The sequence below is a fragment of the Cervus elaphus genome, chromosome 23 (genome assembly GCF_910594005.1).
Source record: "Cervus elaphus chromosome 23, mCerEla1.1, whole genome shotgun sequence".
NCBI classification, from domain to species: domain Eukaryota; kingdom Metazoa; phylum Chordata; class Mammalia; order Artiodactyla; family Cervidae; genus Cervus; species Cervus elaphus.
The window spans coordinates 26,429,108-26,445,289 of record NC_057837.1 but is presented as its reverse complement, the minus strand read 5'-3'; the positions used below and the strand labels follow the sequence as shown (position 1 = coordinate 26,445,289).

Here is a 16,182-nt window from a genome sequence, read left to right as displayed (position 1 = left end):
AGAATGATTCTATATATGCTTGCTTTCCATTTGCATTTGTTCTTCTATAAATAAATCAATGTCTTGTGCCCATTTTTCCATTGAGTTAGTGTTTTTCTTAACAATTTATGAGGTCATTCTACATTACATATAGCAACCATTTCTCCATTTGTTCTAAATATTTTATCCAGATTGTCTGTAGCTCTTTAACTTGAAACAATGCTTTCTAATCTCTAGACGGTTTTAACATTTGTACAGTCTAAATCGACCACTATTTTTCTCTGTAATTCCTTTTATTACTTCTTCTCATGCTTTGTTGGCTCCTAAGCAGAGATTGTGAAAGAGTCAGTTCATATTATTTGGTTTCCCTTAATTTATTTCTCACATTTAAATCATTAATATGTTTGGTTAATATTGGGGTATTCTGTATAAGGTAAGACTTTTATTTATTCTCTTCAAATCAGAAAAATTTAAGCATTATCAGAAAATGTAATTTGGTTCAATTCTGATATTTGGGAGTTTATGTACTAGACCAGAATGTCTAGTTATAAGAAAAAAATTTAAATATACTAGATATTTAAGAAGGTATTTTCTCTATGTGGTATGAAATTATAAACTATGCAAATTTACTTTGTTGACTATATTATTTTATCAAATATGCTATGTAACGTCCCTTTGAATTGATCTCATGTAGCTAAGTAATATGGTGTCAAAATATGTAAAGAAAAAACTGTTTTCAGTGCTGCAGACATGCTTAGTCTTTTTTTGTCATGCAGTTTCTAATATGAAATTTAACAGGAAGTTAGATAGAAATACACTGTTCATTGCTTGCTGCTTCCATGGAAGCTCCATGTCTTCTGTAGTTTAGAACAGATAAAAATTATAGAATGAGAAGACATAATTGGGGTACAAAAAGTTTAGCTGTTTCCATTTAAGGCTGCTAAGTCAACTGTTTTGTCAGAATTAAATCCATTAACTCACCAAAAATCAATAATTCAGTGTAAACCTATGTGAGGCAAATAGATCTTTTATGTTAGCATTTAATATATTAAAATGATAAACATAAATGATACTGAATTGTAAGGTTGTAAATAAAATCATTTGGTTTTGGATATTGAAGGTTGTTGTTATGAAAGATTTGGGGGGAATTAGTATGATTTCCTTTTTTAAAAGATTTTTTTATGTTGACCATTTTTAAAGTCCTTTTTGAATTTGTTTCAATATTGCTTCTGTTTTACATTTTGGTTTTTCAGTTGCAAGGCATGTGGGATCTTAGCTTTGCAACCAGGGATTGAACTAACACCCCCTGGATTGGAAGGTGAAGTCTTAATCACTGGACCACCAGTGAAGTCCTAGTATTATTTCTAGTGAAGGCAGAATAGTAGCAAATAAGTTTAGGAAGACAAGTGCTCACTGGAGTATGTTGGGTGTGAAGCAGTATAACTTCTGATCCCCCTTTAAAAACATTCCTATAAAATATATGAACCAACGTTATTTGAGCTACTTGACCTTCACATGAATGTAAACATATTTACAGTTACATGTAAAGATATATTCTTGGATAGTTTGCAAAATGCATTTCTAGGGGCCAGCATTTAAAATGCTAGGCATACCTAAAAAAATACAAAATCTGCACCATAACACCTAAAAAAATACAAAATCTGCACCATAACACCTAAAAATATTAGGACTACTACATGAATCTAGATGCCATAAAAACTTAGAAATAAGCAGAAGCAACACAAAAGCATTTTCATTCTATCTACTGTATGTAGGCATGGCAAGGGGCTGCCATGACGCAGAGCTGAATTTACTGATGGTATTGTGTAAACGAAGCATGGGGATTATGATAGTGTCCTTATTTGTTAACCTTGCAATCCATTAAAAAATTATAGCCTGTTGGACAGTCATAGCCTCTTTGTGAAAAGAGAGAAAGAAAATATGCTTTTGTGTTACCAGGGTATATTTTTCCTACAATTAATCTTTTTCTTCTCTTCACAATGGTCAACACAAATTTCCAGGTGCACCATAAGTAAGAAGAAGAACATCTCCCCCCGAAAAAGGAGTAACTCTGCACATTATTCAAAGAAATAATGCAATGTCATTGTACACTTCTGAACACAACAGCATAGACTCTGTAGTCAAATGGCCACTCTCCAGTTATATAAATCCTGTACCATATTTCTCTCAAGGAAAATGCAGGTGCAGTTAAGTCCTATGAAATTCAACATATAACAATTTTATCAAAACAAAGACAAAACAAGCAGTTGGTTGACTATTTTATTTTTAAACTTCATACTTAGTTCACACTTAGTTCCTCAGTTTTCATTTGGACATTATTTACTGGTTTAGTGAATGGGGGCAGAGTGTGACTTAGGTTGATAAAAAGAAAATTTAATAGTGCATCTAGGTCTGTGAATCTGAACCTTCTAGATTCATACCTTCTACTTAATGTACAGATTTCAACAGAAGAAATAGATATATTTCACTTGTTTGTTCCCTCTTATCAAAATTGTACCTTGCTCTCTGCCTCCCACCCTCAACTTCATCCCTTTCTATTTCCTTCTGGTGTCCTAAGCCAAGTTCTAGTTAAAGTGTATATGGGGGGGGGGGGCAGGCGGAGAATGAAATCAGAAAAGGTAGGAGATATGTGGAATATTCTGGAAAAGTGTGTATCAACATTAAAAAATGAACTGAAATGATGGTTCCTGAGAAGATAGAACACAGTCACTTCAAATCTTCCACAGAATAAAGGTAGGCAACTAACAAACAATCAAGTATCTGGCTTTTCCTGTCCCTTCTGGAAGTTCCAACCCTGCCCATTTTTACCTGAGAGGCACTGATGAGAAGAAACTCGTCTAGTAATTGGCTTATGAGGATAGACTCCAAAATAAAGAGGCTTCAGTTGCTGTGACAAGATCATTTCATTCAGTTTTTTCTGCAGAATGAAATATTCTTCAGATAGCTTTGAGACCTAAAAAAGAAGGTCAGGTGTTCAATTAAATCAAGGAAAGGACTTCAGCCATCTCCACAGACACCCTGGGGATCTGATCAATTTCTGATCGGCTCTCTGTGGGGTTCTCGTGTCCTTCTTCTCCGGGACTCCCCTTGACCCTGTCGCAGGTCAGACAGAGTGCTCACTCGAGGAAACCTCCTGTTCTGTGCATTTTCCAATCCAAACTGCCAAACACGCCACCCTCCAGAAGCCTCCTCTGCTGGTGACTCCTTCCTGGGGTCCTTGAGCTCTGTCTTTCCTCCTTAACCATTCTGCTGCCCTGGCTTTTCTTTTACCCTGAGGAACCCGTCTGCTGACTTAGACTGTATTAACTCCCTCCTTTCCTGTCCAGGCTTCTTCACTTGGCTCTATTTTTTAATTTTTTAAAAACTTTTTATTTTGTGTTGGGGTATAGCCGATTAACAGTGTTGTGACAGTTTCAGGTGAACGGTGAAGGGACTCAGCCATACATGTAGAGGTATCCACTTTCCCCCAAACTCCCCTCCTATCCAGGCTGCCACATAACGTCGAGCAGAGTTCCCTGTGCTGTACAGTATGTCCTTGTTGGTTATCCACTTCAAATATACTAGAGTGTACATGTCCACCCCAAACTCCCTAATTACCCCTTCCCCTCATCCTTCCCCCAGCAATCATAAGTTCATTCTCTAGGTCTGTGCGTCTGTTTCTGATCTGTGAGTTCACTTGCATCATTTATTTTTTGATTCCACATATAAGGGATGTCATATGATAGGGCTACTTTCTTCCTCTTTCCATCTGGGCCCCTCTCTCTACCCTGTCTGATAATACAACCTGCTAGGTTGAAGTGGGGCTCCTCCTTTTCTGTCTCTACCTCTGCTCCTGTGAGCACTGAACCCATTCCCATGCTGTTATTAGGCAGCTCTAGGTATGGTGATTGCAGCCATGAAATTAAAAGACGGTTACTCCTTGGAAGGAAAGTTATGACCAACCTAGACAGCATATTAAAAAGCAGAGACATTACTTTGCCAACAAAGGTCCATCTAGTCAAGGCTATGGTTTTTCCAGTGGTCATGTATGGATGTGAGAGTTGGACTGTGAGGAAAGCTGAGCGCCAAAAAATTGATGCTTTTGAACTGTGGTGTTGGAGAAGTCTCTTGAGAGTCCCTTGGACTGCAAGGGCATCCAACCAGTCCATCCTATAAGAGATCAGTCCTGGGTGTTCATTGGAAGGACTGATGCTGAAGCTGAAACTCCAATATTTTGGCCACCTCATGCGAAGAGTTGACTCATTGGAAAAGACCCTGATGCTGGGAGGGATTGGGGGCAGGAGGAGAAGAGGATGACAGAGGATGAGATGGTTGGATGGCATCACCAACTCGATGGACATGAGTTTGAGTAAACTCTGGGAGTTTGTGATGGACAGGGAGGCCTGTCGTGCTGCGATTCATGGGGTCGCAAAGAGTTGGACATGACTGAGGGACTGAACTGAACTGGGGTAGATGCCCAATGACTGTACATCTGAACATCTCAGTCCCAGAGCAGGTCAGGGTCCTAATCTCTGCTTTGGTCTTTAGAGTGAGCATGTTAATTACAAGGAAAGGAAAGACTTCATGTATGTTAAACTCATTATTTCCATGTGCTTACACCAAAAAGGACAGGAAGGGGCTGAATTTATCAGTGACTGGTCTATGAATAGCTAGAGGTTGTAGATGTTCAGGCCACATCCATAGCAGTCTGAGGGTGTCCACAGGCAGTTACTGTGTGTCTTGTGGGCTCAGCCACCATCAGACAATAAGTAGAGATTAGGGACTCGGGAGTAATAGGTAATAACCAATTATGATATTTCTAACCCATTACGCTATTTCTTCTATGATTTCATACACTATTGACTGACTACCCTGGTAGTACATACTCATTTACAGTATGCATTTTAGAGGTCATCTAGTGACACTCCTTCACTTTATACAGGAGAATATAAGGGTGCTGACACCTAAAGGGATCTTCTCAAGGTCAAATACCTAGAAAGAGAGAGAGCCTGAAGGGGGCATGGACAAGGCCGTCCCTGTGATCTCTCTATAGCACTAATTTATCAGAGTTCCATGTACAGTAAGTCCCCTACATACACACCTTCAAGTTGTGAGCTTTCAAAGATGCAAACGTGCTTTCACACGTCCAATCCTGTCAGGTCACGTGTCTGGCATACACTGTCACGTGTGTGCATCCTCCACGGGTTTTGTGTACTCCACTGGACAGCGCTGTGTAGAGTGCACTAGTTCAGTGTCTTTATTTATTGCCTGCTCACTTGATGTCAGCCCCTGCAGGCCAGCTGTTGTATGGCACTACTCTACTTTTCAAGGTACTGTACTGTAAGATTAAAAATGATTTTATTTTTGTTTTTATATATTATTTGTGTGAAAAGTTTTATAAACCTGTGGCAGTACAATATATATAGCTGATTGCATTCGTTGGGTACTTAGGCTAACTCTGTTGAACTTAAGAACAAATTGGACTTATGAACACACACTTGGAACGGAACTCCCTTGTATCTGGGGGACTTACTGTACACTCAGAGAAGTTCTATTGCCCCTTTTACAAACAGCTGAAACACACCTATGAACAGCATGAGATATTCTTTAAGAGGGAATTTTCCTTTGTGATTTTTCTTTATGGTTCCTCGTTGTTATGATGGAACATGCAGATGTTCATCTTCACTGCACATGTGTTCAATAATGCTACTCACCTGATTCTGATGCATAATTATGTCTTCTTAAAATATGGGGTAGAGAAAGCATAGATTTTAGGAGATTTTGAAAACTTTTTTAACACTATAATGGGAGATCTCAGAAACATGGAAATTTGCATTGTCAAATGCCAGCATTTTAGTAGGCTATATCACTCATTGACTAGTCTCCTTACTTCACTAGATCTCTATCATATTTTATACTGTTTTTATCATAGAAAACTGTTTTAAAATATGTGGCTATTTGAATAGCACAGCCTCTGAAACATTTTATTGAAAAGGTTTGCAGTCTCATAAAAACAGATGAAACAGTTACCAATTGTTTGTTTAACTCAGTTATTGTGGAGTTCCTAGAGATCTGTACTAGTAAACACATGTTCGTTTACATACCTGTTTTGAAAAAATTGCCAAATCACATGCTTCTTTTTCTGAAATTGCTTTTGTGTCTTTATCACTCTTCATCCCGATGCTACAGGGGTCCTCAAGTTTTGTGGGGTAGGAATATAAATTGTGAGTATTTCTTGCTACTTCTGTCGGTGCTGCAACGACCTTTTGATTTCTAAAAGAAGACATCCTGTCCTTCCGTAACTGCTGCCTCCTCTTGTAGCCCCGGTATTTGTTCTGAATGAACACTGCGGCTCTGTCCTCTTCCTGAGCTTGCATGGCTGGTCTCCCCTGCCTCTCCCGGACCGCCCCGTGGCTCAGACGGCTCCTCTGACGGCTGCACAAAGGTGCATTCTGGGTGATCACAGATGTCTTCTTTTCTTTGTCCTTGCTATTTTCATTTTGACAAACCAACCTCTGGCTGAGACAAGGTTCTAATGTCTTTTTGCAAGGAGACTTGTTAGGACCTGGAGTCTCCTTGTCTGCTGACCAAAGTCCCGGGTAACTTGGCCTTTCTGGTAGGGTCTTCCGTTCTAGACATGCTGCTTTCAAGTCTTTGAAATTCCTTTCCTCTGTGTACTTCTGATAAAAATTCTCGACCACTGTGTCCTCCTTTCCTATTTTCCTTATCTCACTATTTTCTTCCAAGTCTTTCATATACTTGTTACTAGTGTTTACTTCTGCCCAAGCGTCCTGCACCAGATCTAGTTCTTGCTTAGCCTCTTCCTCATACATGTTGTTCATTTTTTTCTGAGTCTCATATCCTCTGATGTTACTTTTCATAGCATTCGTGGCTTCCCCCTCAGCTTTGAAAGTACAAGTCTTCACTACAGATGTACTCCCTTTATTATTAATATTTGGAGCTGGAATGACGGTTTCATTAGCAGAGACTGAATTCTCTGTCTGTTTCTTCACAAAAGATTCCCTGTGTAAAATATATTGCATCAGAATATATGATACTAAACTAGAGTTTATTACCTTGCTCAGCAATAGCACATGTTATATTGGGAGAAAAGCAAAAGAGACAAAAAAACTCAAAATTAAAAACTTATCATGTCACAATAATCAAGTGTTTGCCCAAATTGTCCTCTCTAGGGACAACCGTGATGGCTACTCAGATAATGAGAGAACCAGCATCAACTTAAGAGTGAGAAATAACCTAGCATTACTTCACTTACTGAGGTATCAAAATTCTAGGAATTTAATCACTTCAAGGAGAAAAACCAATACTGCATATTAATACATACACGTGAAACCTAGAAACAGGGTACAGATGGACTTACTTGCAGGCAGGAATAGAGATGCAACGTAGAGAATGGACAGGACATGGGGCAAAGGGGGATGGAATGAAGAGAATGAACTGATGTATTTGGACTGCCATGTGTAAAATAAAGAGCTAATGGGAACCTGCTGCATCACACAGGGAGCTCAGGTCAGTGCTCTATGAGGACCTAGATGAGTAGAATGAAGGAGGGGATGTGAAGAAGGTCCAAGAAGGAGGAGACATGTGTGTATACATAGAGCTGATTCACTTCATGGTAGAGCTGAAACTAATACAACATTGTAAAGCAATTATATTCCAATTAAAAATAAAAAGATATGTCCTTTTCCAAACAAAGTACCTACAGTGAAAAGTATGTAAACTATATAGTGTAGAAACTATATCTAGATTTGAGACCAGTACTGGGGATGTTCATTAGGCTGGCATGCTGTACTTTGATAACCTCTATGTCTACGGATCACAGAAAATATCTTACAAAATTAAAGGAAAAGCAGTGTTCCTGCTACAGTTCATGATCTTGTAATATGCTGGCCAAAATTTCACAGCTATGCCTTTATTAATATCCTTTCCAAAGGATACTTGGAATGATTTTCCCTTAACTTGAAAATAAGATTTTTTCTTAAGAAGGAAAGTGTGGTTATTGGAATGAAATGCCAACAAACTCTCAAATAGGATAAAGGACACAGAAGTGGCCACAGGGTGTCCACTGACATTTGATGCCTCACTGTTAGGAACCCAGTTAGGTATGAGAAAGACTATGGACTTTATTTCATGACTTTTCAGTGTGAAAAATCTATAATGTCAAGACAGTATAAGAATGAATATTATTTTACCTTTTATTTTCAAAGTTTTTCTTGTAGCCAAATTCCTGATCTTGAGCCTGAATGGTTTTTACTGCTGTGTTTTGTGTGTTAACAATTTCCTTCCTTTGTTTCCTGGCTAGATGGCCTCTTGCAGCTGAAACATACAAAGCCCAGAGTAATGTTAATTATAATACATAATAAATATTACTTCAATGGGTAGAAACAAATGAATTTTGACCATCAATGTCAAAGAGGAAAATGAAATTAAAGACTACAAATAAAATAGGTTTGTAAAAAAATATGGGACTCATTAACAAGACTGTTCCAGATGACAAGCTTTAGCAAGAAAATAATTAAAGTACCTTTCATGTTAAGGGGAGTATTAATATGAAACTAAAATGATAGAGATGACCTAAGTTGATGAAAAAGACAAAATGGACTCACTCATTTCTTTAAAATCTGCTGATGTTTATGTTCCTTTCATTTTTGCCATGTTCAAATTATTCATGGGAGAAAATCCCTATTATTTAAGTACATGGCTTGGACCTTTTGGCCAATTATCTTTGGAGCCAGATATATTTCAAAATTCAGATTTAAAATTTAAAAAAAATTTTTTAGAAAGGTAATTCAGGACAAATTAACATATATTCGGTAACATTCCCCATGGCAATTCAGCATTTCATAATCAAACACATGATTATTTTGCTAGAAAAACACACAATTGTTACTAACTGGGATGAATAAAGGACTATGAATATTGGGTCATGTTTCACTTTCAAGTGAGTTATGAAAAATCTCTTCTCAGTGTTTTATGAAGTTTGGAATTGAGGATAAAGAATTAAATCTCAGTTATAGGGTTTTCATTTTTGATGACCCAGTGAGAAGTTAAGGGCTTAAAAGTTGATGAGCTTTTACAGATTGACAGAAGTGGACCTCAAATCTGCTCTGCCCACCATGGCAGTGTTCTTCAGAATGTAGGTTGCAAATAAATGATGGATCATAAAGTCAATTTACTGGGCCAGATCTAGCATCTAGAAGTGAAATGGAATAAATCAGAATAGAAAACTATCAGAGTGCATTGTGCATAGTATGTATATTGGGTTACAGAGTAAAATATACTTTTTACTATGGATATTTAGTCAAAAGTCTTTAAAAGATACTGTATCGAGCCATGCTGGAGTCTAAATTTTGCTTCTTATAGAAAAACAGAAAGTGAAATCCAAACTCCATTAATATGTTTAATAAAAACTTGTGAAATATGACTATAAATATTCTTTCCCTATGGTTAATAGAAAGAAATGGATGCCCTTTAACAAAATGAGATTTCATTAAGTTGTCAAAAATTATGGCAAGTGTAACCTTTGGAATAAAATAGGGAAAATAATATTGTCCAATGGGTTATAATAATATGATTCTTGAAATGTACAATTAATCCAGTATCTTGCACAATAGGTCAATTGTGTTTCAATGTGACAGCAAATTTAAAAATTATTTTGTTTAAAACATTTATCCAGATATTAAAAGTGTCAATCTCTAAAACAATCATTCAGATTTAATACAGAGACAGTATCAACAGTTTGAAATTAAACACAAAACCTACATAAGACTGGAGGTTTGTAAGTAAGATTTGACTTCATGCCTACATCTAAACATAGCATTATATTTTGTTACACAGTGAGATGCTCTGAGTGGTTACCTGACTGTATTATTATAGCACTCTCTTTCCTTTTCTCCTGTATTTTTTGGTATCTTCTTGAATCCAAGAATCCTCTGACACAGGCTTGAATCAAAATCAGCTTGTCAATGGCTTCCTTTCGCATTAAATTTAACTGTTCCACATGATAATACTTAAGGAACACCTTAAAAGAATTAAAATAAAATGCAAATAAAACTGTGGCATGCAGGTATGAAACAGTTGTGCGGTGCTCAGATTATGTTCAAAATATTTTTTTGACTTTGGAAATCATTATCTTTTGCTTCTTTGGCCTGGATGTTGCTATCACCTTATAGATTTTTATATTTGAAGACAGTCCCTCTTTGAGGTCGCAAAGAGTCTGACACGACTGAACGACTAACACTTTCACTGTCACATAGTTTAACAATCATACTGTTTCTTTGCAATAGGTATCTAGCTTTTGTTGGATGGCCCAGTATGAGTGGAAGATATCAAACTCTTTCATAAAAGTTTTAGCAACAGATACTCTGGGCAAAGCTAACTTTTATGCTATTTTGAAAGGAAACAAATTCCCCAAACTTAAAAATTCTTACAAACCTATTTGCAAGAGAGAGGACAATTACAGTTATAGGAGTTCATTTACCAATTGTGCATTGAGACCTATGCTATATACTTTTCTGCAAGGATACCAGGGGCACTGCCCTCAGAGGCTCACAGAGCTGTCAGTGGCGAGAATAAAGCAGAGAGAGGGCCCCATAGAGAAACAATAACTTTCTCGCTGGACCCAGTGGCCACCAGAAAGACCTAAGGACTGATTTTCGATGATTCTAAAATCAAAATGAATGGAAGCAACAGGGGAGCCTGAAGACTTGGAGTTGTTCTCAGCTACGAGTTTTCCGCCACCCCCAGGAAATAGAAAGGTATATTTTTTCTTTTAATGGTTGAATGTACTAATGAAAATCACCTCAAAGAGAGTTGATTGAATCCACTAAGAAAGTCACTTAAATTCAAATTTAAGAGCTGAGTCATGAGACCTGGTGACCCTGACTAGAGAACTCTTGCAGTACTTTGAAGCCTGGCACCAAGGGCCAACAGTTTAACATTACAGGTCTTGACTGAATTTAGTTTTAATTTCTACAGCCTCTAGATGTTAATATATTTAATCCATTCTACTGTTGACAATTCATTTAAAATTCAATCTATCTAAAAAGGTCATTTTTTTTTTTTGTACAACATTAGAAATGTTCTTATATTGAATCCATCCTAATGAGTTGGAAAAGGTGAAGTGGAAAAATACAAATAGCTTTAAAATGCTACTTAAATATCATGAAAAACTGGAACTGCAAAGGCCTTTTTACAAGTTAAAACTCCATTTGAAGTTAGGCATGTGTTTCAGACCATAAATCATGAGATTTCAGCCAGAAAAACTCATCTTTGTGAGAATCTGAAACAAAATGGTGTGAGAAAAATACAGATTAAAAAAATATCTTTTAAAAAAAAATATTTTTAATGCTCAGAAATTCCCCTCACTAAATACTAAGGTAAATATGGACTACTGAATATGGAATATGGGCTTCCCTGATAGTTCAGTTGGTAAAGCATCCACCTGCAATGTGGGAGACCCTGGTTCATTTCTAGTGTTGGGAAGATCTGCTGGAGAAGGGATAGGCTACCCACTCCAGTGTTCTTGGGCTTCCCTTGTGGCTCAGCTGGTAAAGAATCCGCCCACAATGTGGGAGACCTGGGTTCGATCCCTGGGTTGGGAAGATCCTCTGGGGAAGGGAAAGGCTACCCACTCCAATATGCTGGCCTGGAGAATTCCTTGGACTGCTTTAGTCCATGGGGTTGCAAAGAGTTAGACACGACTGAGCAACTTTCACTTCACTGAATATGGAGGACACTCAGCATAAGATAAAACACTTAAAAATTCCCTAATTTTTTTCTGGATTAACTTCTCTTTTTTAAACTTAATTTTTATGGGAGTATAGTTGATTTACAATGTTGTATTAGTTCTTGCTGTAAAGTGAATCAGTTACAAGAAAGACAAATATCATATGATATTGCTTATATGTGGAATCTAAAAAATATAGTACAAATGAACTTATTCACAGAACAGAAATAGAGTCACAGATGTAGAAAACTAATGGTTATCAAGGAGGAAATGAGTGGGGGAATAAATTAGGAGACTGGGATTGACAAATAGATACTACTATATATAAAATAGATAACTAACAGGCCTAACTTTTCATCTGAACATTATGAAAATCCTGTCCCACACCTCCTGCAGCTAATACAAATTTCTTGGCAAATGTGGAATTTCAGTCCACATCTATGGTGTAGCTGATAGAGGTTACTCTTGAGTGGTCAATCTGAGTACCTCTGTCTTAGCTTGGCTCTTTTTTCTCCATCCTCCCCAGTTATACATTTAGTGTCCTCCCAGGACCCAGTACCATGTTTATCTCCTTATCTCCAACTTGTTTGTAACGCTCTGAGGATATTTGAGAAGCAAATGCATCCTTTTTCCAAGAACCCACCTGTCTTACTTCCATATTCAAAATGGATGATGATTTTGTACTTCATTCTTTAAGGGGTTAAATAAGCTGAGATCTCATAGGCTCTCAAATTTGACACATAAACATTCCAGTATCCAAATCCTATAGTGAGTCTAGTAATAACATTTCACTCCAGATAAATTTCAAGTTTACAACAAAAACAGATTTGAGAATTAGGAAAAAAAGAAAAACAGAATCCTACTGAATTCATTATAATTTTCAACAGCTTTCTGACTATATTTGGTGGTAATAAAATAGAGAAAATAAAAAATTTTCTAGACTCATACGTTCCACCCTTTTGGGGATAAATCTTCAAGATATATTTTTCTTGAATTTATTAAAAGAAATCTGTATGAGAGCAAAATATTTAATTCTGCTGAAGAAAGAAACCTTTACAAATTTATCCATTTTCTTTCCCTATTACAAGCTAGAGATTCTATAACATGAAAAGCCGTGATATTTTCTATCATTACAATATGTAATTTTCCATACATCCACTATAAGTATTACTTTTTTTCTTTGAAAAGCACATGAAAACATTACTTTGGTTTTCCCAAGAGCCCAGTTATCAAGACCAGCTTTTTCCAAAATGGCGGCACACGTGTCAGGACTCAATGGAGGCTCTTCACACCACTTGTAGCAGAGAACCTGGTACCTTTGAAAGGGAGAGAGGGCTAGTTAGTATTTCATAAAAGTTCAGAGTCTCAGGAGCCTAATGGGTCCTTCAGGCTTCTTAGAACAATTCTTCAGTAAACTGAATTCCAGACTATCTACTTGTGTAATTTGTGTTTTTCACTTCAGTGATTCCTTTTCAACATATGATCTTTTAGTGATAAAGCATTAACCGGTTTTTTCCCATCCTAATCCCAAGTGTTCCTTCCTTGTGTCCCCAACATTCCCATCCCACCCTGGCCTCCCATTTCTCCTTCTCCCTCTCAGTCTCTTCAACAGGCCTCATATTTAGACTTGCTGCTTAAATGTTAGATTTTTCTGAGTTCTGTTTCTTATTAAGCTCTCTCTCCATGTGTGTCTCATCTACATGCATGGCTCTAACTGTTCCCTATATGTGATGACTCCTATACATACAGCCTCAGCCCTGTTTTCATAAAAAGGAAACACATTACTCATGGTTGCCTGCTAGACACCTGCACCTGCTTATCCCACAGACACTTCAGACTCTACAAAATGCATCACCTTTTCTTTCCTCTGCTAGTGCCTATCTCCATGAATGATGTCAACCCTTCTTAAAAGTGAAAGTCGCTCAGTCATGTCTGACTCTTTGTGACCCCACGGACTATACAGTCCGTGGAATTCTCCAGGCCAGAATACTGGATTGGCTAGCCTTTCCCTTCTCCAGGGGATTTTCCCTACCCAGGGATTGAACCCAGGTCTCCCGCATTGCAGGCGGATTCTTTACCATTCTTTGGGAAGACCCAGAGGAATCGGGTGGAGAGGGAGGTGGGAGGGGGGATCGGGATGGGGAATACGTGTAAATCTATGGCTGATTCATATCAATGTATGACCAAAAAATAAATAAATAAATACAAATTTTTAAAAAATAAAATAAAAAAATAAAAAAAAAAAAAGGCTCTAAGACTAGGAATCTGTGTGTCATCCTAGATTCTCCCTTATTCTTCACTCACTGCATCCAACCATCTTGTGTTTTGCTGTGCCTCTTGATTTAAACCCAACATACTGACTCTACTTTGTTTTTATGAGTTCACTTCATGGTTTATATGGTGGAATTTGAGACCACAGCACAGGAGGTGTTAAGTAATTTGGGGAGTTTGGGACTGAAGCAAAAATATTAATGAAGATAGTTATAGCTGAAATGTATTGTCCATATTTGGTTCTATCTGTAGCCTTCATAAATATTGCATCATTCAGGGCTCATAACCACCTATACAGTAGATGCTAACTAACATCATCACCCTTATCTGCAGATGGGAAGACTGAAGCTCAAATGTTACTCAAGTAACGCTGAACAAGGTCACACGTTTAGTATAAATGGCAGAATTGGGATTCAAATCTGGATTTTCTCACTTCAAAGCATGTGTACTTCTCCCTTCGCTAAATTCTGCTTGTGTTAGAACTCTGACAGCCAAACAATTGTGCATCGGTGACTGATGGAAAAATGGATCCAACTTCAGTAGCTTTTTAGTATAATATAAGGCCTCATTAGAAACAACTACAGTAAAAACCCAGTCTCTTATGCAAAGTAAGTTCATGTTGTGTGTCTTCCTTTAGGATTATCTCTTTGTCACACAATGGAAGAGTTTATCCATAACAGAATGGACAAAGGGTCTGATGATTTTACATCTTACAAGGAGGGTTAGTCAAACGATAAGGCTGGACAGGGAAGGTTATTTAGTCCTATTTACACCTCCACAGGGCCTTTGCAAACTGTCCTGCCTTCCTAAGAGTCTATGCCAATTCAGATGACAGTTTTCAAATTTGTGACAGAGAAAAGGCTTATTAGCCTTTTATTTCTGGAGCTTTCTAGATTCAGAACAACTATTCACATGTTCTCCAGAAATTTAGTTTTTTTCCTTATTCACTTATCATATAGTAATTTGCTATTCTATAATAGCATGGGGTTGGAAGCATATTCAAAAACTTATTCTCACTTCTGACCTTCCAAATAAGTAATGCTCAACCACTCAGTCATGTCCAACTCTTTGCAACTCCATAAACTGTAGCCCACCAGGTTACTCTGTCCATAGGATTCTCCAGGCAAGAATACTGGAGTGGGTTGCCATTTCTTTCTCCAAAGTAAGTAATACAATACATCAACTACAAAATCATCAAGAAAATGAGTTCAGCTCTTCTACAGTCCATGTTGTAAAACCATGGATAGTTTTGAAACTCCTGGTTTAGTCTAGCATTCAGGGCTCTCTCTTAATAACATTAACCTGATCAGTTTTCCCATTTGATCCCATCTTTATCACTCCTGTCACTTCACTAACACACACTGCTGAGCCAGTCTCACCCATGTCCCTCTGGTTTTCGGAGCACCAACCTCTACACAGAGATGGTCCCTTCCTGTCTTCTCCATAAACCATGCCCCCCACCAGATCCCACTGCAGCACTTTTTCTTGATATTCTCTCTTATCAGCCTTCGTGAAGATCAGCCTTCACTTTCCTAAACTCTTAACACTACAAACCATCTCTTTGGATCTTGGTATTTATTACCCTACACTGTTTACTAACTTTCCACGTCTATGGCTCTGAGAATCCTAACTGGATTGTTCATTCTTGAGGACTAAGTAAGTGTTACAATTCACTGTCTTCCAGACTAGATGTGAAAGTGTTAGTCACTCAGTCATGTTTGACTCTTTGCAACCACATGGACTGTAGCCTGCCAGGCTACTCTGTCCATGGGATTCTCCAGGCAAGAATACTGGAGTGGGGATAGCCATTCCCTTCCCCAGGGGATCTTCCCAAACAGGGATCAAACCTGGGTCTCCTGCATTGAAGGCAGACTCTTTACTGTCTGGGCCACAAGACTAGATACAGGTAGAGAAATAGAAAAAAGGGGAAGAAAAAAGGGGATTCCCTGGCAGTCCAGTGGTTAGGACTCCATGCTTACACTGCATGGGGCATGGGTTCAATCTCTAGTCAGGGAACTAAGATCCTCCATGGCACATAGCCAAAAAGTAAATAAATATGCTGTCTCATTTAACATCACAAATAACCTTGGGAAACAGGTACCATACAAAAAAGAAAAAAATAGACTTAAAATTATTTTCAAAATATTAATCTAAGTTAGGTTAATTCCAATATATTCCAAGTA

The 16,182-nt window shown here is 37.7% G+C and overlaps 1 protein-coding gene across 7 annotated transcripts in view; it reads right to left on the bottom strand.

The window, feature by feature from the left end:
* MYO3A (myosin IIIA) overlaps positions 1 to 16,182 on the bottom strand; it is a 179,886-nt gene that overhangs the window by 20,552 nt on the left and 143,152 nt on the right. For all 7 annotated transcript variants that reach the window (XM_043884340.1, XM_043884337.1, XM_043884336.1 and 4 more), the window contains 5 exons: positions 12,933 to 13,044; positions 9,859 to 10,021; positions 8,193 to 8,316; positions 6,084 to 7,002; positions 2,809 to 2,953 (listed from right to left, as the gene is read on the bottom strand). In XM_043884340.1, the coding sequence (XP_043740275.1) occupies positions 2,809 to 2,953; positions 6,084 to 7,002; positions 8,193 to 8,316; positions 9,859 to 10,021; positions 12,933 to 13,044 (1,463 nt within the window). The remainder of the gene's footprint in view (positions 1 to 2,808; positions 2,954 to 6,083; positions 7,003 to 8,192; positions 8,317 to 9,858; positions 10,022 to 12,932; positions 13,045 to 16,182) is intronic.